Source organism: Mesoplodon bidens (assembly GCF_964165515.1).
Source record: "Mesoplodon bidens genome assembly, chromosome: 4".
In the NCBI taxonomy this organism is placed as follows: Eukaryota; Metazoa; Chordata; class Mammalia; order Artiodactyla; family Ziphiidae; genus Mesoplodon; species Mesoplodon bidens.
Genome location: NC_138160.1, coordinates 120,133,424 through 120,160,541, shown reverse-complemented (window position 1 = coordinate 120,160,541; position 27,118 = coordinate 120,133,424). Strand labels below are relative to the sequence as shown.

The 27,118-nt window shown below is 44.1% G+C and overlaps 1 protein-coding gene across 9 annotated transcripts in view; it reads right to left on the bottom strand.

The window, feature by feature from the left end:
* The window catches only part of LOC308615791 (protocadherin alpha-C2), a gene marked incomplete at its 5' end in the record, with an annotated part of 150,963 nt that overhangs the window by 17,366 nt on the left and 106,479 nt on the right, over window positions 1–27,118 (bottom strand). For 7 of the 9 annotated variants that reach the window (XM_081231580.1, XM_081231584.1, XM_081231582.1 and 4 more), the window contains 2 exons: window positions 11,733–11,821; window positions 14,736–14,794. In XM_081231580.1, coding sequence (XP_081087706.1) covers window positions 11,733–11,821; window positions 14,736–14,794 — 148 coding nt within the window. Of the gene's footprint in view, window positions 1–11,732; window positions 11,822–14,735; window positions 14,825–23,740; window positions 26,380–27,118 lie in introns of those variants that run through there. The other 2 variants (XM_081231577.1, XM_081231579.1) reach the window with 2 other exon arrangements.

The following is a 27,118-nucleotide window of genomic DNA, read 5'->3' as shown; positions in this document are numbered from 1 at the left end:
GGCATCCCTGAGGAAAAGTGAGATTTAGAAATAGTGACTGACTTTTCTGCTAGCTGCCACGCCCTTTATTCGTTTATTTATTTTAATTTAAATTTTTTTTTAATTTTTTGGTTGGCCACATGGCATGTGGGATCTTAGTTCCGGGGATCAAACCCGCCCCCCATCCCACCCCTGCATTTGAAGCGTGGAGTCCTAACCACTGGACTGCCAGGGAATTCCCTGGATTGTGTTTCCTGATTGTGCCAAATTAGCATCAACAGTTACTGTTCTTTCATGACATACCTCTTACCTAATTAATTCTCTTTCTCTGCTCTAGCTCAGCCAATGGAACCAGGACAGTTCCCCTTCCTCACTAAGGGAGAGGTCTGCCATTCTTGATTTTCTTCCCTTGCATTTGGGAGCTAGAGCCCCTGTGGTATTCTCCAGAACTTCTTTACCAATAATAAGCCTGATTCTGAACTTTGATTTCCTCAGGTGGCCCCATGCATCAATTCCTAATTAACTAAGGTCTGGAGAGAAAGGGGGTGATGAATATGTCTCCAGCAAACTTCTGGCAATTAATAGCTTTTAAAAGGCTTTTAAAGACTAGTCCACACTAGTACACCCTCTTCAGGGTCCTAATATGCACCTTATTTTACCTTCATCTCTACTGAAATTTACACACAGACACATACAGCCACTGCTGCCTGCACATAAATGACTCTGAGGTAGGCAGGATAATGGTGCCCCAGAGATGCCCACGTCCTAACTCCTGAAACCTGTGAATATGTTATGTCACATGGTAAAAAAAGACTTTGCAGATGTGATTAAATTAAGGATCTTGTGCTAGAGTGATAATCCTGGATTATCTAGGTGGGCCCAATGTAATCGCAAGGGTCCTTACGAGGGAAAGAGGGAGGTAGGGGAGTCAGAGTGAGATTTGCAGATGCTACGTAGCTGGCTTTGAAGATGGATCAAGGAGCCACTGAGCCCAGAAATGAAGGCAGCCTGAGAGCTGGAAAAGACAAGGAAAAAGGTCCTCCCCTAGAGCCTCCAGAAGGAATGCAGCCCTTCCAACACACTGATTTTTTTTTTTTTTTGGCTACTTTTTGGGTGGGTCTTCTTTGCTGCACGCGGGCTTTCCCTAGTTGCAGTGAGCGGGGGCTACTCTTAATTGTGGTGCGCAGGCTTCTCATTGCGGTGGCTTCTCTTGTAGCAGAGCTCGGGCTCTAGGCACGCGGGCCTCAGCAATTGTGGCTTGCAGGCTCTAGAGCGCAGGCTCAGTAGTTGTGGCACACGGGCTTACTTGCTCCGTGGCATGTGGGATCTTCCCGGACCAGGGCTCGAACCCGTGTCCCCTGCATTGGCAGGCGGATTCTTAACCACTGCGCCACCAGGGAAGTCCCAATATGCTGATTTTTAACCCAGCGAAACTCATTTTGGACTTCTGGTTTCCAGAACTATAAGGTAATAAATTTGTATTGTTTTAAATCACCCAGTTTGTGGTCATTCGTTATGGCAGCCCTAGAAACTAATACAGATTTTGGTATCTGGAAGTGGGGTGTTGCTGTTACAAATAAGTAAAAATGTAAAAGTGGCTTTGGAATTGGGCAGTGGGCAGAGACTGGAGGGCTTTGAGGAGCATGAAGAAATTGCCTGGATTACCTTGAAAAGACTGTTAGTAGAAATATGGTTATTAATGACTCTGCCAGAGAGGACTCAGAAGTGAGGAGTATGGTAGAGAAAACATATATTGTCTTGGGGAATACCTAACTTGTCATGAACAGACTGTTGGAGAAATATGGACATTAAAGGTGCTGCCAGGGAGGGCTCAGATGAAAATGAGGAACATGTTACTGGAAACTGAAGGAAAGTGGATCCTTGTTACATAGTGGCAGGAACCTACCTACATTTTAGCTGCAGTAAAACCCATTTTGTACTTCTGACCTCTAGAACTGTAACATAATAAATCTGTATGGCTTTAAGTCACAAAGTTTGCGGAAACTGATTACAGCAGGAATGGGAAAGTACTACAGACCCCTACAGTCGGCCTGGAACTCAGACAGTGAATAGTCTTTTCCTAGTTACCCAACTATTCGCTTCACCTGGCAAGTGGGACAAAGTAACAGTAGTGTGTTATTTAAATGCATAGGGTTCAGCAGCAGGCAGACATGGGTTCAAATATTGCCTCAGCCATTGCTATTCCCTGATGAGTTCAACAAATATTTATTAAGCACCATCATGTACTAGACAGTTGCCTCAACACTGGGAATATAATAGTGAGCAAAAACCACCTACTCGATGTAAGGAAGGATGACTGCAAGGAAGTCATTTAATTCCTGTGAGCCTCAATTTTCCTAATCTAGAACATGGGAATAATAATCACTTCTCTCTTGTTTAAGGACGCAATAAATGTAAAGTCCTTATCACAGTTCTCCATAAATAAAAGCTATTATATAGTCTTCCTTTCTCTTGTTCTAAAATACTATTTCTCATACCCAGGGGGGCAACAGCACAGGATTCAAAAACTGAAACTTCAACGACAAAGACCCTCCAACTGACACACACACCTCCCTACTAATAGGCATTAGCTGAGAGAAGGGAACTTCTGCTAACTTCTAATATTCCTTGCTCATCATCACACACACAGCCAGCCTCAGGCTCAAGGGCATCCACCTCAGGGCTGTTTACACATCTGGTGATGCCCTTCTCCCCCCAAAACTCTGACATGGAGCTTGGTGTGCATCTAACGTAAGTCATTTACACTGGCTGAAGCTTCTAGCTTTGTCACAGACCTTTGGGTGACACAGGTGACTATGGAAACAGACATATGACATATGTGTGCTTGGGTAAGACAGTATCTACGACGCAGAGTCAAAGAAAATAAGAGAGGTGACTTGGGGAATGTCATCTCACTACTCAGCTTGGCCCACGATGTCACCTAGAGCAACAGTTCTGGACACGGGACCGGGCCAATGTTGGAAGTAAACCCAAGCTGGCAGGCTTTCTTGGACCATCAACAACAAACTTGTTTGTTCAGACTTTCTGTACAGGACAGGCTTTCCTTCTTTTTAAAGTTTGTTTGGTTGTTTTTCACATGCAATCGCAGCTATAATCTCGAGGCTTAGGGTACTCTGCTTGGGATTCAGCAGCCCAGGGACACAACTCTAGCAACAATAGACTTCTCAACGTTCCTGTTGTCTTGTGGATGCAAATTTGGTTCCTGAAAGTTACCTTTTCACACCCTAACCTTCTGTAGTTAACCTCTTGAGTCTGACTTCTACAAAGCTCTCCATTCCTATTTTAATACTACGCAAAAACATCCTTTTTGTCCCTTTATTTCCTTTGGTACTGCCGTCCTCAGGACTGCCTTCTCCCATCCTTCACCTAGCCCACTGCCTTGGAGTTAGACCTTTCCAGGCAGCGTACTGCTGAGGAAGCTCTTGGTCTCACTGAGATGAGAGTGGAACAGCATCCATCTCTGCTCCCTGTCCTTTCTATAACTGTGGGTAACAAGCTCCAAGTGCTGAGGCAGAGAGAGGCTCCTCTCCAACCCACAGGCTCGTTTCCAGGCCTCCTGGCACTGACTGAACTCTCTTATGACCCTCCCCTAGAGGCCCCTGGTCTCCAGCCAGTGCTTGACCCGAATGTATTTCTCCAGGTTAGGCAATGACCTACTCAACTGCAAAGCTGACTGCCTCTGAGAAAAAGAACTTTTCAAGTTCTTTTGGAATCTGGACTGAGTTGCTCTGAAAATGTTTGTCATTAAAGATCCTTGCTGTTGCTGGGGACCAGCTCTCGTTTCTAGTTTACTAGAATCAGTGAGGCTGAGGGCAACGCCTGCTGGAGCTGCAAAGCTTAAAGGCATTACAAGTTATCACTACCCCTCTGCCCTCAGCCCAGGCCATAAATAGGTCTTTCTTGTCCAAGCACCTCCCAGGGAGGCGCTCCAAGCCCACCAATTCTATACAATCCAAGCACTCTTTCCCACAGAATGAACTGCTGACCCTCACCCGCCACTTCCGCTTCCCCACAAAGCTCTCAAACACACAGGTGGCCTGTCGTCTTTTTTTTTTTTTTTTGTGGTACGCAGGCCTCTCACAGTTGCGGCCTCTCCCGCCGCGGAGCACAGGCTCTGGACGCGCAGGCCCAGTGGCCATGGCTCACGGGCCCAGCCGCTCCGCGGCACGTGGGATCTTTCCGGACCGGGGCACGAACCCGTGCCCCCTGCGTCGGCAGGCGGACTCTCAACCACTGCGCCACCAGGGAAGCCCTGGCCTGTCGTCTTTAAGCCAAGTCAGGTAGCAGAGTTGGTGACACACACAATCCCCCCGCCCCTTCCTTGGTCCTTGAGACCCTAGGATCTCCCCAACAGAAACTTGAATCTCCCTTTCGATAAGGGGCTTAAAAATTCAGCTATAAAGGACGGTGTGTAGAGAAAGCTAGAAGGGAGGGTTATTCAGAAACTCTCCTGCCCCAAGCAACACTTAAACAAAAGAAGAATGAAGTGTATTATTTTCCTAAGACATATGCAGGAGTTGTTTCTCATGATGAAGTTTGCAGGGGCCAGACTGTACTGCTCCAGTGGCTCATTAGATGGATCAATGATAACCAAAGGGACTGTAATGAGTCTCCATTTCCTGACCCTGCATTAGCTGCTTCTCTGTATCTGTGGGATTTGAAGGAAACTGCAGCCTAAGAGAACAGTTCCTGCCCCTCCTCTCTCCTCACTACACTCTCCTCTCCAAAATGTATGCCCAGGAGCACACGTCTGAGTGCACAAGGGATTCTATTTTCAGGAGGCACATGATCTGTTGTGGGTCTCTGACATAGAAGAAATTCTTTTACTATGCACCACGGCCCCAACCCTGACTGTATCCTACCCAGGGCTACTGAACCTGGAAGAATGGGTGTAGGAAAAATGAGAGAGGTGCAGGGAATACAGGGTGGAGAGGAAGAAATATCTCAGAATCTATTTATTCAACAGAAACTTTTGATTTCAGGAAAAGCAGGAATTCTTCATTCTAGTTTTTTATTTACATGATTTTTATTTTATTTTTATTTACCATTAAAAATAGAGGTGCAGGGTGTTCTCCTAAGAAAGAGTTGAAGAAAGTCACGGATGGAGCCAGCAGAGACTTAAACTTCCTGGCTTCTCCTGGGTAGAGGATTCTAATTCCCCTTCTCACACCACCTCACTCCCTCCCTCCAGGCCAGGTCAGAACACACAAGCTACACAGAGAACTCCAACAGACATGATGAGCTCCACGCCCCCGGAAAGTAAAAGTGTATCTTACACAAGGACTTACTTTCCTCGGCTACTAGACACAACTAAGGCAAGCTGGCACTCCTGGGCTGTGAGATGCAAGGTGAGAGTGGAGGATACTGACGGGAGGGAGCTGCTCCACCCACAAAGATCTCAGATCTTATTTTTTTTTTCCTGATAAAGATATGCACACATCTCCCAGGACTATCGTTGCCATGACAACAGCAGAAGTTGAGGGTGAGCAGGTTAGTGGAACAGCATGCTTTCTAAATTCTCAAACGAGGCCTGAGGCTGCAGTCACTCATGATGTGGAAAAATCCATGTTGACAGAACTCCGATATGGATTCCCCCAAATTTAAGGATCATGGCTTCTTTCTGGGGGAGAATCAGACATGGAGTCTCCATGGAGCCCCTCCGTGGGGAGGTGATTTTGTCAGGGAGGTAGGAATCCCTAAGACAAATAAGAGCATGAATCTCCCTATAAAACTAGGGCACATAAACTGTCCGTTTTCCACAGAGTAAAGAGATGCAGCAAACCAGGGCAAAAACAATCCCCCAAGGACACAAAAAGGCGCTTTTAAAAAAATCTGCTCTATAATAAAGCCTTCCCACAGAGACTACTCAGAACAACTCAGACCTAAATTCTGAAGTTGAAGGAGAGATTCATACCCTGAAAAATCATAAAAATAACTACGATTTACTAAACAGTGTTCTCCAGGCTGTGTGTATTATCTCATTTAATTCTTGCCAACAACACTGTAAGGTAGGCACTACTACTATCTCCATTTTACAGAGAAAGAAACTGGGACTCAGAAAAGTTATGTAATGGTCTCAGGAACATACAATTGCTGGGCTTCCTGCTTCCTGTAAGAATCATAAATAGATGGCTTCCCTGCATGGTTTCTGAGCCTCCAAAGGTATCAGACAATCTCAGGAATATTTACTCTCAACTCTATAACCTTAGGGTTCATCAGGATCACTTGGAGGCCTCCTTAAAACACAGATGGCCAGGCCCCAGCCCGAGAATTGCAGATTTGATAGGTATTGTCATTGTGGCTCTGGGAACCATACCTTGAGAACCCCTGTGCATTCACTCTAAATTAAGCTTCTCTATATAGATGAACCTGTTTGCAAGCCAGAAATAGAGACACAGACGTAAAAAACAAACGTATGGACACCAAGGGGGGAAATCGGGGGTGGGCTGAATTGAGAGACTGGGACTGACATATATACACTAAATAATATGTATAAAATGGATAACTAATGAGAACCTGCTGTATGTCACAGGAAACTCTACTTCACTGTACAGTAGAAACTAACACAACATTGTAAAACAACTATACCCCCATAAAAAAAGAAACAGAGATAATGCAGGCAACAACACAGAAGAATGAAAGCCCCCCCAAAAAAATAAAAAATAAAATAAAAAAATAAACTAAGCTTCTGTAAGGAAACCTCATGGCCTTAGTTGCCTCACCTACTTAATTAACCTTTCACACTTCAGCCCCAGATCCTCTGGGGTGTTCCTTGAAAAGCTATAATGTTATATTTGGCAGTGCTGTGCATCTCGGAATTTCTCCACTGATGAATTCTTTGGCTGAACTCTGAGCTCTTTTGAATTCTGAGCTCTTTTGAAAATAGCGAATATTTCCCACTCCAAAATTAATTTACTGTTGCCTTAGGTAAGTCCTGAGATCCCATGAAATGTAGAAAGAGGAGCCTGGAAGGATCAGTCAAGACAGCAAAGCAGCCAGGGGCCCTGAAGCCAGACTAGCTCTCTTGAAGGCAGGGACAGTCTTTTTTTTTTTTTTTTTTTTGCGGTACGCGGGCCCCTCACCGCTGTGGCCTCTCCCGTTGCGGAGCACAGGCTCCGGACGCACAGGCTCAGTGGCCATAGCTCACGGGCCCAGCCGCTCCGCGGCATGTGGGACCCTCCCGGACTGGGGCACGAACCCGTGTCCCCTGCATCGGCAGGCGGACTCTCAACCACTGCGCCACCAGGGAAGCCCAGGGACAGTCTTTTTATAATCTCTTGGGATTCTCTCTAGGAACTGTCACAAGAGGGCACTCATTAAACCCTGTTCAGAGCTTGCACACTGAGAACGTTAAAAGAGTTGTAAGCACGAATGACTGGCCCTTTAATGCCCTCAGCCCCCCAACACACTCCTCCATCTGAAGGATAACTGTGTGCTGTGCACTCCCTACTCAGCTCCTTTTCTTTCCCTGTTCAGTCTCACTGAGCTGCCAAGGAAATAAGAAGCCTGTGGTCCAGGTCTGCTCACACAGAGGCAAGGCTGGAGAAAGTGGCCAATAACTGGGATTAACAGATTTAATGCCCGACTTGTTTATCCTGCAGGAAACATCACCTGGTGATGTCCCCATTGATCCCTTCAGAGCGTGGCATCTTAGCCTAGGCTTCTGTGGCCTGTGCAAATGAATGAACAGTGTGGGGACAAAGCCAAAGAATTCATCAGTGGGGAAAAACAACTACAAAGAACACATGTGAGGGGGGATTGGTCACAGCAGGCCTCTCTCTATTCCCATGGCTGCCACTGTTGCAGGTGTTGGTGTCAGAAGGTGCTGGTTCCTGAGAAGGTCTCAGACACAAGTGAAAGCAGACTCAGGCGCCACTAGGAAGCCTTTTGGAAGCAACTGCACTTTCGTCATGAAACACTAAGGGCAACAGAATCAGTGAAAGGCAGGCTGTACTTGGGAATGAAAGCAACCAAGTTTTTTTCCTTTTTCTCAGGCAGAACTGATAAATTCTCCTCATGCCATCTCCAGGAGGGCGGCTGGGGGTGACGGGACTGTACAGATGTCAGGATGATCCAGACAACCTTAGAGGGTCTGTATCTGGGTTCAGAAATGAGAACTACTGAATTCTGGCTAAGATGCTACCAGCTAAGGCCACAACACAGACTGCATGAAACAAAAGTATCCCAGAAAAAAAGGAATAAAAAGATTAGACATTTGGGACTTCCCTGGTGGTCCGGTGGTTAAGAATCCACCTTGCAATGCAGGGGACGCAGGTTTGATCCCTGGTTGGGGAACTAAGATCCCACATGCTGTGGGGCAACTGAGCCCGCACACCGTAACTACTGAGCCTGCACACCATAATTATTGAGCCCATGCACTCTAGAGCCCATGAGCCACAACGAGAGAGCCCGCAAGTTGCAACTACTGAGACTGCGTGCTCTGGAGCCCATGTGCCACAACTAGAGAGCTCGTGTGCTGCAACTACTGAGCCCATGTGCTCTGGAGCCTGAGCGCCACAACTAGAGAGAAGCTTGTGTGCCACGATGAAGAGCCCGCACACCGCAACGAAAACTTCCACATGCCGCAACTAAGACCTGATGCAGCCAAATAAATAATTAAAAAAAAAGATTAGACATTTATTAATACTATATGTCAAGCACTATATTCAGCTCTTTCTTCTTTAGTTATCATGGCAACTAGATAAGATAGGTGTTATAATTATACCCAATTTACAGATGGGGTAATTAAGAAAACATGAATTTAAGCAATTTGCTTATGCTCACCCAGCAAGTAAGTTTGAAGTTGGAATTCAATTCAGATCTGATTCTAAACCATAATCTTCATCTTTATGCCATATTCCCTCCAAATATTGAAGAACATATTTTGAGTCCTAAAACTCTAAAGTACCAAAAGGACAGAGCGGAACACAGAGGAGCATCTCTCTAATGTCCTATCACTGGTGCAGAGGTATACTAAAAGTATGGTTAGGTCACCCATAGAGTAACTGGAAGATATAAACTCTGTCCAGCTCAGTCCATGAAAACTGTGACTCATGACTCAACAGCCAGGCACAGTACTGGAGGGAAGGGATTATACAAGAGGAGTTAGGACATTTGGGAAGTGGAGCCATGGCGACTCCTTCCCTCTCTTCTGTCAACAAGATGGGTTCCTCCCTCCTACACTGTTGGTGGGAATGTAAATTGGTGCAGCCACTATGGAAAACAGCATGGCGGTTCCTCAAAAAAACTAAAAATACAGTCGCCATATGATCCAGCAATCCCGCTCCGGGGCATATATCCGAACAAAACTATAATTCGAAAAGATACATGCACCCCTATGTTCATAGCAGCACTGTTTACAATAGCCAAGACATGGAAGCAACCTAAATGTCCATTGACAGATGAATGGATAAAGAAGATGTGGTAAATATATATAATGGAATATTACTCAGCTATAATAATGCCACTTGCAGCAACATGGATGAACCTAGGAATTACCATACTAAGTGAAGTAAGTCAGAAAGACAAATATCATATGATATCACTTATGTGTGGAATCTAAAATGCAACACAAATGAACTCATCCACGAAACAGATATAGACTCACAGACAAAGAGAACAGACCTGTGGTTGCCAAGGGGGAGTGGGAGTGGGGGAGGGAAGGATTGGACGTTTGGGATTAGCAGATGCAAACTATTATATAGAGAATGGATACACAACAAGGTCCTACTGTGTAGCACAGGGAACTGTATTCAATGTCCTATGATAAACCAGAATGGAGAAGAATATAAAAAAGAATGGGTGTATATATGTATATATATACACACATATATCTGAATTACTTTGCTCTACAGCAAAAACTAACACAACATTGTAAATCAATTATACTTCAATAAAATAAAAAAAATTTTTAAAAAGATGTGTTCTTAACATTCTTTTGAATTTGAAGGAGAGTCCTGGGCCAGATGCAGATAAAAATAATCAGTAAACAGTTCCTATTTCCCACTGGCCTAGGAATATACACCAACCAGCATCACTGATGAAAGGGAGAATGTATTCAAAGTTAATTTGCGGCTCACCAGCCTGACCTACAAAGCTCTATGAGAACAAGAAAAAACCCTGAAATGGAGGCAGGGTAGGAGGGCATGATTTCATGGGGCTGCTTGGATTGAGTAGTTCTCACCTTTCAGATGCCTCCTGTCCTGCAGCACTTGGTAGTCTGAATCCACTTCCACCTCCATCGTTTCTTCACACCACCACTGGCATTAGGGTTGCAGATTTGTCAATGAACTATTTTATGTTTTTCCCCTTGCCATCTGGCAATATTAGCTTTCTAATGAATTGCTTTAACTTGGGCATTTTTTTTTAACAAATGTGATTTTTAGTTGAATTATATAATATTCATAAATAGCAAATGCTGGCTGATTAGAATCAATGAAAACCCTTAGAGCTGCCAGCGAAAATGGGCCCTTAGCTGCACATGTTACTTGCATAGCCTAATCACTTGAAAGGCACCAGCTTATTTTTGGAAAGAACTTTTTACACATATGCTTATGTAATCTGTTATGTATGTATATATGTATGCATTTGGATTTGGGTGGATTCTTGCAAGCCAGCCATGCTATGAGTATAAGAGCTAGATACACTTGGATTTGAAGCTAGACACACTTGGGTTTGAATCCTACCTCTGCCACTTACAAACTATGTGAACTTGGGTATGTTTCTTAATCTCTCTGTGTCTTTAGCTCCTCACATGTAAAATAGAGATAATAAATCCCTTGCAAGATTGTCTCAAGGAATAAATGAGATCACACAAGGCACAGTGTCTGGGTACATTGTGGCTCAATTATTAATAATTATTACTGTCATCATCGTGTTCTATTAATAGAGGATTATGGTAGACAACATTTGCAGTCTCTATAGTCCTTCCTTTCTGACAACTGCCATAGGGATGGGCCTCCAAAGCCATATTTGTATTATATGACACTGCTTCAGTGATTGGGCAAGAATAAGGAAAATAAGGAAATATGAGTTTAGGCAATTTTTTGATGCTCACCCAGACATTGGGTTCTTGATTTAATCTGGCAGATTCTCTTTCTTGAAAGTTTGGATTAGGAATCAGTTCCCATTTGTCCTCTGAACTAAGAAACGGCAAGACTGGTCATGTTTGGCAACGTGCATGTCAAGGCAATAAAAGTCAGTCTGCAGAATGATGTACATGTCAGGGAAGGAGGAGGCCTGACTGTGACTTGAAGTCAACCAGAGTGGTGCCCTGGTTCTGACAACTTTTCCACTTCCATGAGAAACTCCATTTCATCGATCTGTTAATCAATCTATCAGTGTCCCTTCTGCTTACTACTTTGAGTGGATTTCCATCATCTTTAACCAAAAGATCTCTGCTAACAGTGCCATCTCTGTGCATGAGGCCACCAGATCTTGCCTGTTGTACTTCGGACAGCCTAAGCATTTGAAATGTACCCAGTTATTTTAGAAAATAACTTTACACACACACACACACACACACACACCCTTATGTTATGTTTTCAACTGCTGAAGTACATTAAGTGGAAAATCAAAATCTCCTGCATAACCATGTATGCAAGGAAGTCACACATGTAAGAAAAAGAAGTAAGAATAAAAAGAGAGGCACTGACATTCCTGGTCTTACAAAAACAGGTCATCTCATGGCTTTCCAGAATCCAAGCAAGAAGGGAGAGACCCTGGGTCTTTACCTGGTGTCGCACTGGATACTGTTGGCCACTGCTGATCAGGCCCTCCTGGACCAGCTCGTAGAATGCCAGCCTCTTCCAGGTGCACAGAGCTGAGTAAACACATAGACCCAAATAACAGTTAGACCATAAATGCCTTTCCAGCTCTCCTTCCACCCTCAGAAAGTGCTTACATCTCTGGAGGCAGGGCTGCAGCTAACACTTTTTACTCATACTGCAAAAGCATTGCTGACTTACTGTCTGCTACACCATGCAGGCGATAAACATGTTTTATCTTTATAGCAATTTTGGTTTTCAGTAATGCTGTGTGGTGTTCATTAAATCTAACAGGAAGCCCATCAGAAGGCTAATGACATTTTATCGTCTTAATGCCAAAGCAGATGAGGACAGCTTGTTCTCAAAAGCCCCAAGCCTCTTTTGCTAGTTCTCTTATTTCTGGGTTCTCATAGGAAAGAGGAAAGCACAAACATTATTTGCTGGTAACTGTAGTATTATTCCAGTTTGGCCCAATTAATTCTTAACTTTATTTTCTGTTTTACTCTTTCTGTATCTTTCCCTCATAGATAACCCACCCTACATTTCCTGGGACTAGAGGAAGTTTATCACCAGCACTCATGGATCCCAGTTCAGAAGAGATTAATTCAGCATGAAATATTGCAGAGAGTGAGACAAGAACTGGGAGATCCTTAGAGGCAAGTAGAGATAGAACGTAAATTGTTCAAGGGCAGAGAGAACATCATATTCTTTATGTATGTTTAATGTTAGCAGATATGAGACCTTCAATATTTTCTGGATGAAGAACGGAACAAATGGGACCCTAAGAGTAAATATCACCCAAGAAAACCCTCACCAAAATAAGAGGACTCTTTGAAATTAGGCATTGGTTCATCTCGGAAGTTAAGTTACTAAAGTAAAACTTAGAGTACTACTGCCTGAAGGGGTCATGAGACTTAACAGAGCAGGAAAACTTGAAATATTGTGGGGGAAGGTCATCTCTAAGTTCAATATTCTCTTACTCTTTTTTTTTTTTTTTGGTCGTGCCAGGAGGCTTATGGGATCTTAGTTCCCGGACCAGGGATTGAACCCGTACCCTTGTCAGTGAAAGCACAGAGTTCTAATCACTGGACCGCCAGGGAATTCCCAATATCCTCTTACCCTTTGACTTCAAACAACATATCTAGTGGAAATTCACTCATTAAGCTCTGCCCTACTGCTGTTCTTCCCTTCATCTACACCCTAGAATCTTCTCTTTTTTCCAAATATTAATATCCTTCGGGTGTTGGTGGATTCTTCCAGCAAATTGTATGGGTTCAATTAGATTTACTCTGAAGATGGAACTACCCTAGGAACCAGCTCAGCTCAAAGCAGAATTTTCAAAGGAACAGGCACATGATATCTGAGGCTAGAAAGGCCAAGAAGCCAAGCGTATGTGTGAAAAAGATGAGTGTTGTTTAAGTTCACAACTTTAACATATGTTCCATGTACTACACTGTGAGGAATAAATAACATTTAGTTTTAATTTTTATTTCATTTCTTATCCTACTTGAATCTCATAACATCTTAATTGAAACCTGAACAGAAACACAGGTGGCTTTTTTTTTCATTTGAAAATGGAATAAGGAACTGATATAGTTTAGTATTTTATTTTAATATAGTTTTAAAGGTGCGTCTTATAGCTTTGGTACTTTTCAAGTAAAGCACTAATTCAACTGGGACAAAAGAAGCTGGTATTGTAAACCATATTTTTTCCTATCATATAGTCCACCACAATAGCTCAGATGAAGGCAAAAGCATAAGCTGGTTTCTAACAAATAGAAAGAATCTTTCTGAAACCTAGTATTCTGGCATCTGCATAAGTGTCTCTGACCTAAAGTTATGACCAGATTCCAAAGTGATGTCTCACCAAGCCAACTACTGATCTTCAGTTTTCACTGATTGCTTCTCGTTCAGAAAGAGCACCCATTATAATGATTTCTGCTCAATTTGTAATGTAATGTTTGGGAATATGTTGATTTATTTTGATTTAATGTGTTTTTAACAGGCTAAAACTAATTTTTCATTAACTCAATACATACTCTGTAAGCTCACTCTTTAGAAACTGATCAAGGTTTAGTGACGATCTACTCAAGAGTTGCCCAGATATTTTGAGGTGCTTAAGTCTGGAGTTTATTTCTTCTTTAAAACTAAGTTATTCTGGTGGTAGTGAACACTAGTTGCTTGGCTCTCTCCATTTGGTTTCCCAAAGACACTCACAAATAATGAATCTTTTATTTGGCCCCGTGGCATGAATACTAGATCAGGTCTGGGAATAATGGTAGTTAATCAATTACTGTCAAAGAGACAAAATAGAGAAGGCAAAATTATATTTAATCTGAGTTTTAAAGTAATGTTATTACTCTAGGTTAATTTAAAAGTAAGCTAGATTTGGTCTCCAGATATTCAATAAAGGCCCTTCACATGGCTCATCCTCTGAAGAGCTCTTGCCACTGAGGGCAGGCAATAAGATAGCAACAAGATGGAAAAGATAAGGAGACTCTAATAGGGGTGAACATGAACAACAATTATTGTGGTTAACAGGATATAACAGTCAATGTGTGATGGAAAACCAAGGTAGACAACAAGTGCATATATATTACACAATGTACTCAAGTCTGAAAGCATCAGTATTCATTATCATTTTAAGGGAAGGACAGAAAGTACAGATAGGGAAGGGATGAAAGAAGCTGAAGCTACTTCCTTATAGAAATTTTAATGAGAGAAAGTAAACAGTCGCCTGTATCTGTGATTTTACAGGAGATTCTTATTTGCCGGCACTTGATAAGCATTTGGCACTGACCACTTCCAATGCTTCAAGGAATAGACACGGAGACATATAAACAAATGCATTCCCCTGGCAAAGTATCTAAGCTTCTCAGTTTTGACAGCTGCTTCCGGCCTATGAAGACAGTTTATCTGAGTCAAACAGTTGCAGTAACTTCTGAGTGAAATGATGAGGGAAAGCCATACCTGTGCATTCCTGCTCTCAGGGAGGCAGAGTAACGCCAGTCAGGGTTGGGTTGTCGGGGCTGCAAAATCACAAAGGGAGTTTTTGTTAATATGGCAAAAACGATGATCTCCTAGTGACGATGTTCACCAATGAGTTGTTTCTTAAATATTTCCATGTAGCTATTAAAAGTATGGAAGAAGCCATTTCATATGCATCTCTAAGATGATGTTCACATATATATAGCACTTCAGGAGAAAATTAAATTAGCTCACCAGGGTCCTTGCACAGATTAAATACCACGGAAAACTGGATTTAATGATGCTGTGAGGACTGGCTTTGGCTTTGCCTTGCTCAAAACATGTCTATGTATTAAGATACACACTATTATATATGAAATAGATAAACAAGGGCTTACTATATAGCACAAAGGAACTCTATTCAATATCTTGTAATAACCTATTATGGAAAAGAATCTGAAAAAGAATATATATAACTGAATCTCTGTACGCCTGAAACCAACACAATATTGTAAATCAACTATGCTTCAATTAAAAAACAAAACAGGTCTATGTTCCTAAAGCAGCACTAGTGGAAGGACAGTCTATACTGAAACAGGAAAAGCTTTCATTGCTTTTGCCCTCAAATGTCCTGTTAAGGGAACATCCCCCATTTGGTATTCTAGCTATAAAAGGGCACACAGCTACACAAATTCTGCTGTTCTGGCTGGACTGCAGAGCACTGCAATCTGCTGCTGACTTTGCAGCCTGCAGCATGTTTGACTCTGGGCGGATGTGCCCAGTCATAATGCCAGCAACTGACAACAGCCTCTTCTGCTGATTGAAGAGGAATACAAGGGAGAGGAAAACAAACCACCACGGGGTTTGACCTTGTTGTGCTGCATAATCCTTTTCATAAAATTGTACTTGTTTCCCGCTCCTCTGAGGGCTTTGCCTTCTTATTCAATTACTGTTTGCTAAGCTCTGTTTAACAGGGAGCAGCTGAAACCTAAGAAGAACCTGACTCGCTCTGCACCACCTAATTTTTCATTAACTGGTGAAAGACGCATTGCCCTGTGTCTTCAAACTGTCCATTCAAAGTGGAGGGGACACCGAGGAAAATGTGGGCACCTAGAGACTGTTCTGGAAGTTATGTGCAGAGTAGAAGCTACTCAGGAATTACTGGGGACAAAATCAATCACCATCACTATCTTGTTATCAATTAGCAAAAATGTTATTATGAAAAACCCATGACAGATGTTCCTCTAGATGTGTTTTCATGGGCAGAGATTAAAGTGGTCCTGTCACTGAATATTGAGGCCTATTTGAATGGAAAGATGAAGAGATGGAGGTTGTATTCTGCATTTTCCTCTGGACTATAATTATCATATTTGGTAGACACAAGGCCACAGTAATGCCAATAAACTATTTCAAAATGTCAATAAGTTTGTTCCTGTCATTCTTATAGTTCATCCAAGGGATGCACAGTATTTCATAAACATACTTCTTCACAAGATCCAGAGAAGAAGTGATCAGCATCTCAACTTCCAGACAGACTTTGGGATGGTTAGATGATATTCAACAATTTAGCCAAGTCAAGGCCCAGAAAAAGCTACAACTCTAGGATACTTTACCTCAAATGTCCCCATACACTAACTGCCCTCTCCGGTCCCTTCCATTCTGTTGGCAAGATATGAACATACAGGGCTTCCCTGGTGGCGCAGTGGTTGAGAGTCCGCCTGCCAATGCAGGGGACACGGGTTCGTGCCCCGGTCTGGGAAGATCCCACATGCCGTGGAGCGGCTGGGCCCGTGAGCCATGGCCGCTGGGCCTGCGCGTCCGGAGCCTGACAGTGAGAGGCCCAAGTACCACAAAAAAAAAAAAAAAAAAAAAAGAAAGAAAGAAAAAAGATATGAACATACAAGCTGCTTCATCCTTGGTTCTCAAATTCACAAAATGCTATTGGTGTTCCTCATAAAGTACCATAAAACTATCTACAGATGAAATGAAGGGGCTCCCATTTTCTATCAGGGGTAGTAGAGGGAGCAAAAGAGAAAACATTTGCAAACCATTTGGTAAACCTGAAAATATGACTGAAATACTTTTTATTAATCATATCATCACCAGCTTTCCCCTGACCATCAGCAGCACTGGTGTCAGCTTGTTAGCTGTAAGAACCCTCCTTCAAGAAAGACTCTGACATCTGTTGAGCAAATGCTGCCAATTTTTCTATGACTGGGTAACATCCATGATGAAAATTGCTGCAACTTGATCTGGTGAATGAAATCACCAACTTTATTTTGCGGAAAGGCACAGTTCTAGCAGGACTGACCAGGAAACTCAGTCCATTACATAATCTCACTTCCTCAACGACACCTAATTTGTCATGCTGCTATTTTCTATAATAGTCCCTCAGCAACAAGATGCTTCTGAGATTTATTTGCCAAAATCATAGTTATGACACATCTTATGGCAGTGAGGTCAGGCAGGGTAAAGGTAAGGAAGAAAGTAATTAATATGTTTTATGTAGCCACACAATACTAGGCAATGGAATAAGCACTTTATACATAGTACTGAATTTATCCTAACACCTTTGTTAGACCAAAAACTTTATGAAAGGGATTATATCTTTGTTTATAAAACATACTGATATTCTCAAATATTCATAATACATAGCTATAGTCTCGGAAGCTAGCAGGGTTCAGGTATTTGATAGGTTTTTTAAAGGCTTTCGAATAAATCAACTACCATGCAAGGGCAACACTATCGTACTTAAATTACAAAAATTAGAAATCTGGAACTTTAGAGAGATTAAATTACCTGCCTGATAGGTAGGTTTGGCTGATAGTCATGTTTAGGTACTCCTAACGTGAAAGTCTGTGTTTTAAATAAATTTGCATGGAATGACAGATATATATTTTTCTCTTTTTTACTTCTAACTTTCCCAGATTGATTTATTTTAAAATGATACAAAATTAAACGTAATAAAATGTACATGGATTTCATGTGAACTTGGAAAAATTGATTAAACTTGGAAAAATTGAAGCTGAGAGGTTGACTGCTGATAAACCTAATATAATGAGACATATGTTTAGTTCTCTAGTACTTGGATGGTACATCCCTGGGCTTTGCTTAATTTCTATTGGTGAAAAGCCCAGTATGTTCTGTTGTTTCAAAGCATAGTCCTTCAGTAGAATAAGTCATGAAATTCCAGATGTGGAAAAACTGAATTAGGTAGTCCACGTGGGTGATGTAGTATTATTGAAGAACAAGAATCCATTTGTTTCTATCAAAATTATAGCTAAGACTTGATTTATTCTGTAATGGTATTATTTATACTATGGAATATTTGAGCTACAAAAGGGTGAATCACCTCTTCCAAGACAGATTTGAAATAAAATAGGTTTAAAATACCCTATGTCATTCATAAAATCATAGGACTACTCAGTGAAGTAATATGCTATCTTCTTATCATGGAAATCCATGAAGCTATCAATAAATGATCCTCTGAGAAACAAGACTACATGTGGTATCTCTTTTTCCTTCCTAGTAGGAATCTATTAAAGATGTATCCACTGCAAAATTTTCAGTGATATTTTGTGAACACTGATATAAATTATGATAGGCAAAATCCTAAAATGGCCTCCAAGATCCCTACACCCTACTGTAAATGCCCTGTATAATCTCCAAGACTGAATATGATGGGTCTTACTCCATGATTAAGTTATATTATACGGCACAGCTGGCTTTGAAAAGGGGAGATTATCTGGGTGGGAATGACCTAATTATACGAGTCTTTTAAATCTGGGTCTAGAGATCAGAGACAGAAATCAGAGAGATCTGAAGCATGAGAGGAATTCCATGTGAGAAAATATTCTCCACTGTTAAAATACTGGTAAGGACCTGAGAGCAACTTCTAGGAGCTGAGAGTGACCTCCAGCCAACAGTAAGAAAACGGGGAGCTCAGTCCTCATGGAACTGGATTCTGCCAAGAGCTTGAATGAACTTGAAAGCAGATTCTTCCCCAGAGCCTCCAAGAGAGAACTCAGCCTGGCCAACATGTTGATTTCAGCCTTGTGAAAACCTGAGCAGGGAACCCAGTCACAGTGTGCAGGTAATAAACGAGTGTTGTTTTTAACCACTAATTTGTGGTGATTTGTTACAAAGCAATAGAAAATGAACACATAAACTGTTGGTCATGAAGGCAAAAAGGAATCTAACATTTAAAATAATCATTGTTATGCTACATATTAGTCTTCTAGTAAATCAAAATGAAAAGATGATAAATATGAGAAGTATAGGTGAATACTTACTTCTAAAAACAGTCATTTATAATCCTAATCCACAGAGCAGTAAAATAAAATACACATAACTTTAAAACATACCTAATGGGTTCTAGTACAACAGAAAATGCTAGGTTTGCTTAGTTCTGGATGCACAGCCTGCTAGTGCAGCAGTTACTCTCTCACCCACAGTTTTACTTCCCTGGAGCCCAGAGTTCTGACCCTGCAAGGCCAGAAAGCAACTGATGTTGCTTATGTGCCAAGGGACTAACATTTTTCTTCGATTTTTGCAATGTCGGAGATGTCTCTGCATTTGTCAAGTTCAAATCCTCAAAAGACAAAAACTTGTATAAGTTTTAGGCTAGCAGATTTAAAACACTGCTAAGGAATTCTCTTGACCTTTGATTTTTGAAATCATGCTTTTATAGTACTCAAAATATTACCATACGAATAAGCCAAATTTATATTCATACTGTAATATGCCCAGGAACATGGAGCCAGGTGAAATTTACAAAACTCATATTCAAAGACACCTGTAAATCCCAATTCAGCTAAACCTCTGGGCTTGATGATGGTAATTTTTCACAAACGTTTGCAAACAGACATCATCCTGACCTCTCATTGAGAGTAAAATTTGGTGGCCAACCAAGGCAAGTATCCAGAACCAACTCTGCTATTCTGTCAAGCAAACAGCATGCCAGTAGACAATTTGTAATATGCCAGCCTGTGTCCCTGCAGAGTGTTCTGAGTCAGACCAGATGCCCATGTGCAGGCTCAGTCCTGGGTCAGACCAAAGGGTAGGCCAATGACATTCAAGCTACAATAAATAGCTTTCTTCATTAGTCAGAATATGTGCTATCAGATAAAGAGACAGAGAGGAGCTCAGCCATAATTCTATCTGGCTCAGCAGGTCTGTAGAAGAGGGGAAGAAGGGGGTAATTTGAAGAAATTAACGTATTCTCAGACCAAATAAAATAAAACTTTTCTCAGAAGAACAGTCCTATAACCAATACAGAAATGGCAAAACAAAACAGCTCCACCCATTCAAAAGTGACCATCAGAGGATGGAAGTTCAGATACAATTTCTTTGCCTATTCTGACCACTGTGCAGTTTTTATAAATTCACCACGATGGCACTTTACACTAAGTGTAAGTTCTGATCCAGGACAGAGTCAGTCACCAGCTAGAAAAGTCAGTCCTGCAAGAAATAAACTAGGTGCCACTGAAAGAAGGGTTCACCCTTCGAAGTTACCACAACTGGAATTAGAGTGAATATGTACACACAGTGGCAAAATTAACTGAAGATTTGGTGACTACAACTTGCTTTAAAATAAGTGAAAGTGGGGTTTCCCTGGTGGCGCAGTGGTTGAGAGTCCGCCTGCCGATGCAGGGAGCGCGGGTTCGTGCCCCGGTCCGGGAGGATCCCGCGTGCCGCGGAGCGGCTGGGCCCGTGAGCCATGGCCGCTGGGCCTGCGCGTACGGAGCCTGTGCTCCGTGGCGGGTGAGGCCACGGCAGTGAGAGGCCCGCATACCGCCAAAAAAAAAAAAAATAAGGGAATGTAAACTTAACTCATTTCTGCTATACTCCTTTGTGATTTCCACATCTTGTGCCAACTGGTCCCACTGAGGCGCAGTTGGACAAATCTGCCCAGAGCACTCAAAGTGACTCATCAGCAGTCACAGGACCACAGATGCACAGAAACCACCCTAAGATTTGGTTCCTTTTCTTGGAGATTCTGAAGAGGGTGCCAACCACATTCAACACCAGGTTTTCAGAGCTCTCCAAAGAGAAATTCTGCCCCACTGCTGAACAGTTACTTCAGAAACCTCACTGCACAAGTGGCTCATGAAATAAACTCACTGGGGGTAAAATCTACCAAAAGATTAGCCTGATGTTAAATACTGATATTTAATAAGCAACAAGAGAGAAATTAGAGACAGAACAAAGATAAAAGATCTGAACAGGTTTTGCCAATGGTAGAACAAACAAAAATATCCTAGCTTGGTGGTAACGTTTTTACTCATTGATCCTCCCATTGGTGACCTACTTCTATGCAAAGAATTCCTCTTTTTCCAGAGCAGTTAATTGACACTACTAGGTGAATCAGTGGTAGCCTGAATGCCTGAGTATCTCATATCAAAAGGAATATAAACATTGGGATTTCTATCTACTCATACTGTTTCAAAAAGCACAGTCTTTGGAGTCAGACAGATATGACTGAAAATACCACTAGTAGAGTGACTGTGTGTGTTACTTAACCTCTCTGAGCTTGTTTCCTCATGTGCTAGACGTTGATAAATATTTGTTTAATGTATGACTTACAGGTAATGAAACCATACATATATTGCAGTGCAGAATATTTTTGTATAGTAGGGTGGTCAGTGAGCGCAAAGTCCCTTACTCATATTTTCCAATCCCCATCTAATTTTAATGTAGGCACATGAAATCAATTGCACCCCAGGACTCTCCTGCCATCTGCAGTGACTGGGTAGGGAAGAAAGAAAGCCTAACGTGAGAATTTAACAGGTTGATCTAGCAGTGATGACTTTCAGAGTTGAGTGATTTTTGTCCCCATTTTGCCATGCTATGACAACGTGACTCACTCTCTACCTATAACCGCAATAATTCCAGGAGCTGTAGATCTTAGGGCTCTCTTCACTGGATTTCCAAAAGCGTCTGGCAAAAATGTGCCTTTATTAAAATCATGTACTCTCCTGGCAAAATCCCACAAAAGCAAGCACTTTTCTGACATAATCTTCTCCCTAAATTAAAGATTTGTGAACCAAAGCACATATTAACACACAGGTCAATATAAGACAGAAATAGTTCACGTATCAAATTGCCCCAAGCTTTGAGTCAGGAGAGAGAGGGTGAGAGTGTCACTCGCCTGCGCTTCCGGCTCACAGCTGGTTGCAAAGCTTGCCTGGCCTGCTCTCTGTGCCTCTTTACAATCTGCAGCCCACCCCAGGCCCAAAAGGACTTCACAGTAATTTGTTCAGCAAATGTCTACAGCATCCTTATTTAAAATTAAGCCTTTCTACATGCTGCCAAAAGCTATGATCTAAAGAATTCTGGAGGCTCTTTGATTTCCCCTCCCCCCACCCGCCCCGTTCTTCTTAATCTGCAATCTGCCTCCTGTGGCTGCTCAGCATTGACTAACATCAGGCTCTTCTGATAAACCTACCTACAATGTACATGGAAATTCTCTCAATCCATCTCTGTTCTTTTCTGTGCTTATGCATTAATTTCCTGAAGATGAGCATGAATTTAGAATGTGAAACTATGGACATTAATAAAAAGACAGCAATATGTCAATGAAAACACATCACAAAAATACAGGAGGGACAAATATTATTAACTCATTTTGTAAGACCTCTGAAAGTCCTAGCTACAAAGTAGTTGTTTGGGAAGAAACAACTCATCACTTTTTACGGGACAAAATTTCTGAAATCCAAGTTAAAAGTATCACAAAGCAGAGTTCTATTATTTCAAGCATGCATATGGAGACAAACACACTACACAAACACATGCACTGTCCAACAATTTATATACATCCTTCATATACTGAGCAAACTGGCCTTACACCTACTTAAAACCAGTGTATCTACTAACACCTGTCTCTCTGCCTCTCATGTACAGTAAGCCATCCACTTTCCAAGGCTTTTGTAGCTAGATCCAGAAATTGAAAGTGTGCTTTGGAACATTTTGAAGTACCATTTAAAGTACTGTCATTTAACTTAAAGACATGAGGGGCTTGAAGAGGCTGCTTCACATCTCATCAAAACCTTAGGAATTCTCAAGAGGAAATCAGAAGATTACATTTACGCTAAATGCAGGGAAATCCTCTTACAAGGAGTTCACACAAGGCCAAACAAGATAACTGGTGGCAGAATTCTTTCTCCCCTTTCTTTCTCCCCAACTCCAGCTTGTCCTGGTCTTCACCATATCCCCCACATCCCTAATCCGCTCATTCTACCATCTCCCTGGCCCAACCAGACAAATTGGTTCTTGGATGCCTGCCGTACCATCATTCATCTCCTCCGACAGCCCCAACAGAATAGTTACCACAGCAAACAGCCAAACCAAACTTTGTCTTCAGGGTGAGGTCCACATTCTATGGCTTTATCACCTCTGACATGAATTTCTAGCAGATCTCATCACATTAGTTCAATGCAATTACCAGAAATATTAACTGGATACTTTTCATTGTAGATAGTCCATGGTATAAACAGGGACAGCATACAGAGGTGACCACCACAGCCCCGAGAGGTTTCAGAGCTTTTGAAAAACAACACTCCTGTAGGATTTCAAAAGGGAAACTTCCCTGTATATGATACAGCACAGGCCATTTCTCCTTGAATCTCACAATGTTACCCTCTATAGCATCATCTTATTCTCAGGCCTATTCTATTTCTCTACAGAGCTGTGCTTTATCACCACATACTTAAGACAAATCCTCATTTCTCAAACAATTTTATGGTCAAGGTTTCATATATCTGAAAAGAAAATGGAAAGTAAAACAATTCTCTAGTCCTATTTTCCTAGAGAGGAAACATAGCAAATTATAATCCAATCACAGGTAATACACACACACACACACACACACACACACACACACTCAGTTTACCAGATAACCCTTGTCATTGTTAATAACTCGAGAAAGCCAACTACATGATACTGGGAGGGGGCCGGGGGAATGTGAAAACTGCATGACTTTGTGGAAGACCCCTTGACTACTGGCTCACCTCATTTTGAGAAACAGCTTCATTTTTTAGAATAATCAGGTTCCCAGCACTCTGCCCACTTTGGCCTGTGAGGTGCCTGCTGTCACCTGCTGCTGCTTGGGCTCCCCCAGGGCCCAGTCCTGTCTGCGCCCCTGTGTTGTAAAACATGAAAGTGTCACTCCCTGAGCCTGCTGTCAGACAGGCCTTGTAGCAGTAGGTCTTGGTGAGGGAGCCATTCCCTCGCACTTCAATGAAGTGAGGCTGCACTTTGAGGCCGTGTGGTAGCCTGGCATCAATATTGTTGTTGGCCTGTTTGTAGAGTTCTGCAGGGCACCTCTCCCTCACTCCACAGAAGCCTCCACAGCACGCAGTGCCATAAGCAGTGTAGCGGTAGCACTTGATGATGCTCAAAACAATGATTGTCAAAAGAAATATAAAAGACACTGTGCTTAATGCTATTATTAGATAAAGTGTAATTTCAGAGTATGTCCGAGGACGTCTCACATGTCTCTGAGTGTCAGGGAGGATTTTGGAAACCCTATCCACTACAGCTACTGTAATGGCCACAGAGGCTGACAGCGATGGCTCTCCATTGTCTCGGACCACCACGGTCAGGTTGAAAGTGGTTCCACTCTCATCTCCCATCTTCCTGGTAGTCCTAATTTCTCCTGTATGTAGCTCTACTTTAAAGAGGTCCAGGTCAGAAATCTGGGCCAGATGGTAAAAGAGCCAAGCATTCTGCCCAGAGTCTGAGTCCATGGCTATGACTTTAGTGACCAGGTAGCCAGCAGGGGCAGTTCGAGGCACCATTTCAATGGCTGCTGACGAATTGGTTGAGGTAGGGTATAGGATGTGAGGGGCATGGTCATTCACGTCCACTACATACACGTTGGTGGTGACAGTGCTGCTCAGTGGTGGGCTCCCCTTGTCCCGGGCCTCCACAGTCACCAAGAACTCCCGAAACTTCTCATAATCAAAGGAGTTGACGGCATAAAGGCTGCCACTGGCACTGTTAATGGAGACATAGGAGGTGACTGGCAGCCCTTGAATCTCCCTCTCCAGGAGGGAGTAGGTCACCTCCGAATTCTCCTTTTCATCTGGGTCTGTGGCTTGCACAGTGCAGAGCAGCACCCCTGGCAAATTGTTCTCCTCGATGTAAATGGAGTAGGAATCCTTCAGGAAGCTGGGTGGATTGTCATTGATGTCAGAGATCTCAACCTGCAGTGTCTGCTGGGATGTGAGCTGTGGTACTCCCCCATCAGTGGCTGTCACTGTGATGTTGTAGGCAGCCACCTGCTCCCTGTCCAGGGGGCCATTCACCACCAGTGTGTAGGAGTTTCCAAAGCCATTCAGTCGGAAAGGAAGTGTGGCCTCCAGGCCCAGGCTCACTTTCCGGTTGGGACCTGAATCTTGGTCATTGACACTGAGAAGGGCCACAACGGTGTTGGGGGCAGCATCTTCAGGCACTGGGCTGTACAGGTCCGTGAGCACCACCTCTGGGGCGTTATCATTCACGTCCACGATGTCCACCAGCACCTTGCAGTGACCCACCATGGGCACTGGACCCCGGTCTGTTGCCTGCACATAGATCTGGTAGGAAGAGGCCTCCTCATAATCCAGCTCTCCACTTACCCGCACTTCCCCCGTGCTGGCATCGATGCTGAAGAGCTGCCTCTCCCGGTCCGACGTGTAGCTGCTCAAGGAGTACGTGAGCTCACCATTGGAGCCCTCATCCGGGTCTGAGGCATTCAGCCTCACTACCAATGTGCCTGGGGGCGCGTCCTCCCGAAGCTGGACACGGTAAGTGGACTGGTCGAAGGCGGGAGAATTGTCGTTAGTGTCCAGGACAAGCACAGAGATCTGCGCGGTGCCTGAGCGGGCTGGGCTGCCCCCGTCCACAGCTGTGAGAACCAGGTGGTGCAAGACTGCCTGCTCGCGGTCTAGGCCCTTACGCAGCACCAGCTCCAGCACCTTACTGTTCTCCTGCAGGGGTTTCAGGTCCAGCTCGAAGTGCTCGCTGGGGCTGAGCTCGTAGGTCTGCACCGAGTTGGTGCCCACGTCGGGGTCCTGCGCGCTCTCTATGTGAAAGCGCGCTCCAGGTGCCACCGATTCGCTTACCTGAAGCTGGTAGTCGGGCCGCGGAAAGCGCGGCGAGTTGTCGTTGATGTCCAGTACCTCCACCTCCACGGCACTCACCGCCACGGGGCTGTGCGCCAGCACTTCCAGGCTGAGCAGGCAGCGAGGCCGCTGCTCACACAGCGCCTCCCGGTCAATGCGCTCGTTGACGAAGAGAGCTCCACTGGTCAGGTCCAGCTCCAGGTAGCGCGGGCTGGGCGCACCCAGGTGGTTGATACGCAGGCAGCCCGGCCCCAAGCGCCGCAGCTCCAGCCCCAGTGCGCGAGCCACGTTGCCCACAAGCGCGCCAGGTGTCTGCTCCTCCGGCACCGAGTATCGTAGCTGGGAGGCCGCTGGGCCCGGCAGCAGCAGTAGCAGCAGGAAAAGCAGCAGCAGCCAGGACATGGGCGTCCGGAGCCGGGGATGCTCTGTCGCCCCAGGTCTGGTGCCCGCCAGCTCCATAGCCACCGGCCGCGGCGGAGGCAGCCGGGCAGGGCCGGAGGCAGCAGCTTCCCCAGCCGTGCTCCACGCCGGGGCCGCGCCTCCGCCTCCGCCTCCGCTCGTGCCGCCCTGCGCCCGCTCCCCCACGCCTCACGAGCTCGCAAACGCCGGGGCCGCTCCCCTCGTGGGCCCTCCGGAGGGCTCCTGGCCCCGCCGCCCGCTCTGACTCCCCATATCCCAGCTCCTCCGCTCGCCTCAGAGTCTCTCAGCCCGGCTTCGATTCCTGCCGCCGCCGCCGCTGCCGCCGCCGCTGCTGGTCCAGTGGGAGGGAAGAGGAAGCAGAAGAGGAGGGGGAGGAATACTCAGCAAGTCCGGCTACGATTCCGCACCGAGGTGGCGGACGGCGACCCGGACTGCCCAGTCGCTCCAGGCACTCCAGCCCCAGCTCCTTCGCCCCGGACCGGCCGGATCCCAGCAGACCCCGGGAACACGGCCACTCCCTTTTTCCCTGCCCCCACTGTCCTGTTCAGCCAGCCTCCACGGTCCTTCGGCTGCTGAACTGGTCTTGTAAGGAGATTATTCTAGGAAAAGCAGTTAAGTCTCTAGGACTCGGGCTTTCAGCTCCCAGGAAAAGATTTCCAAGCGCAAGTCAAGAAAATACACCGAGGGCCTTGGCTAAGTACGGATATCTGGGCGGCGGCTCCACGTTCAAAGAAACAAACGCAAGTGAGGCGCTCTGGCGTTACTGATGATGGGGATTATTTCCCTGACACCAACATTTTCCCTGAATACTCCTAAATACTGCAGAAACTTCTAGGGCAGAGGGAGGGGGGTGGTGGCAAG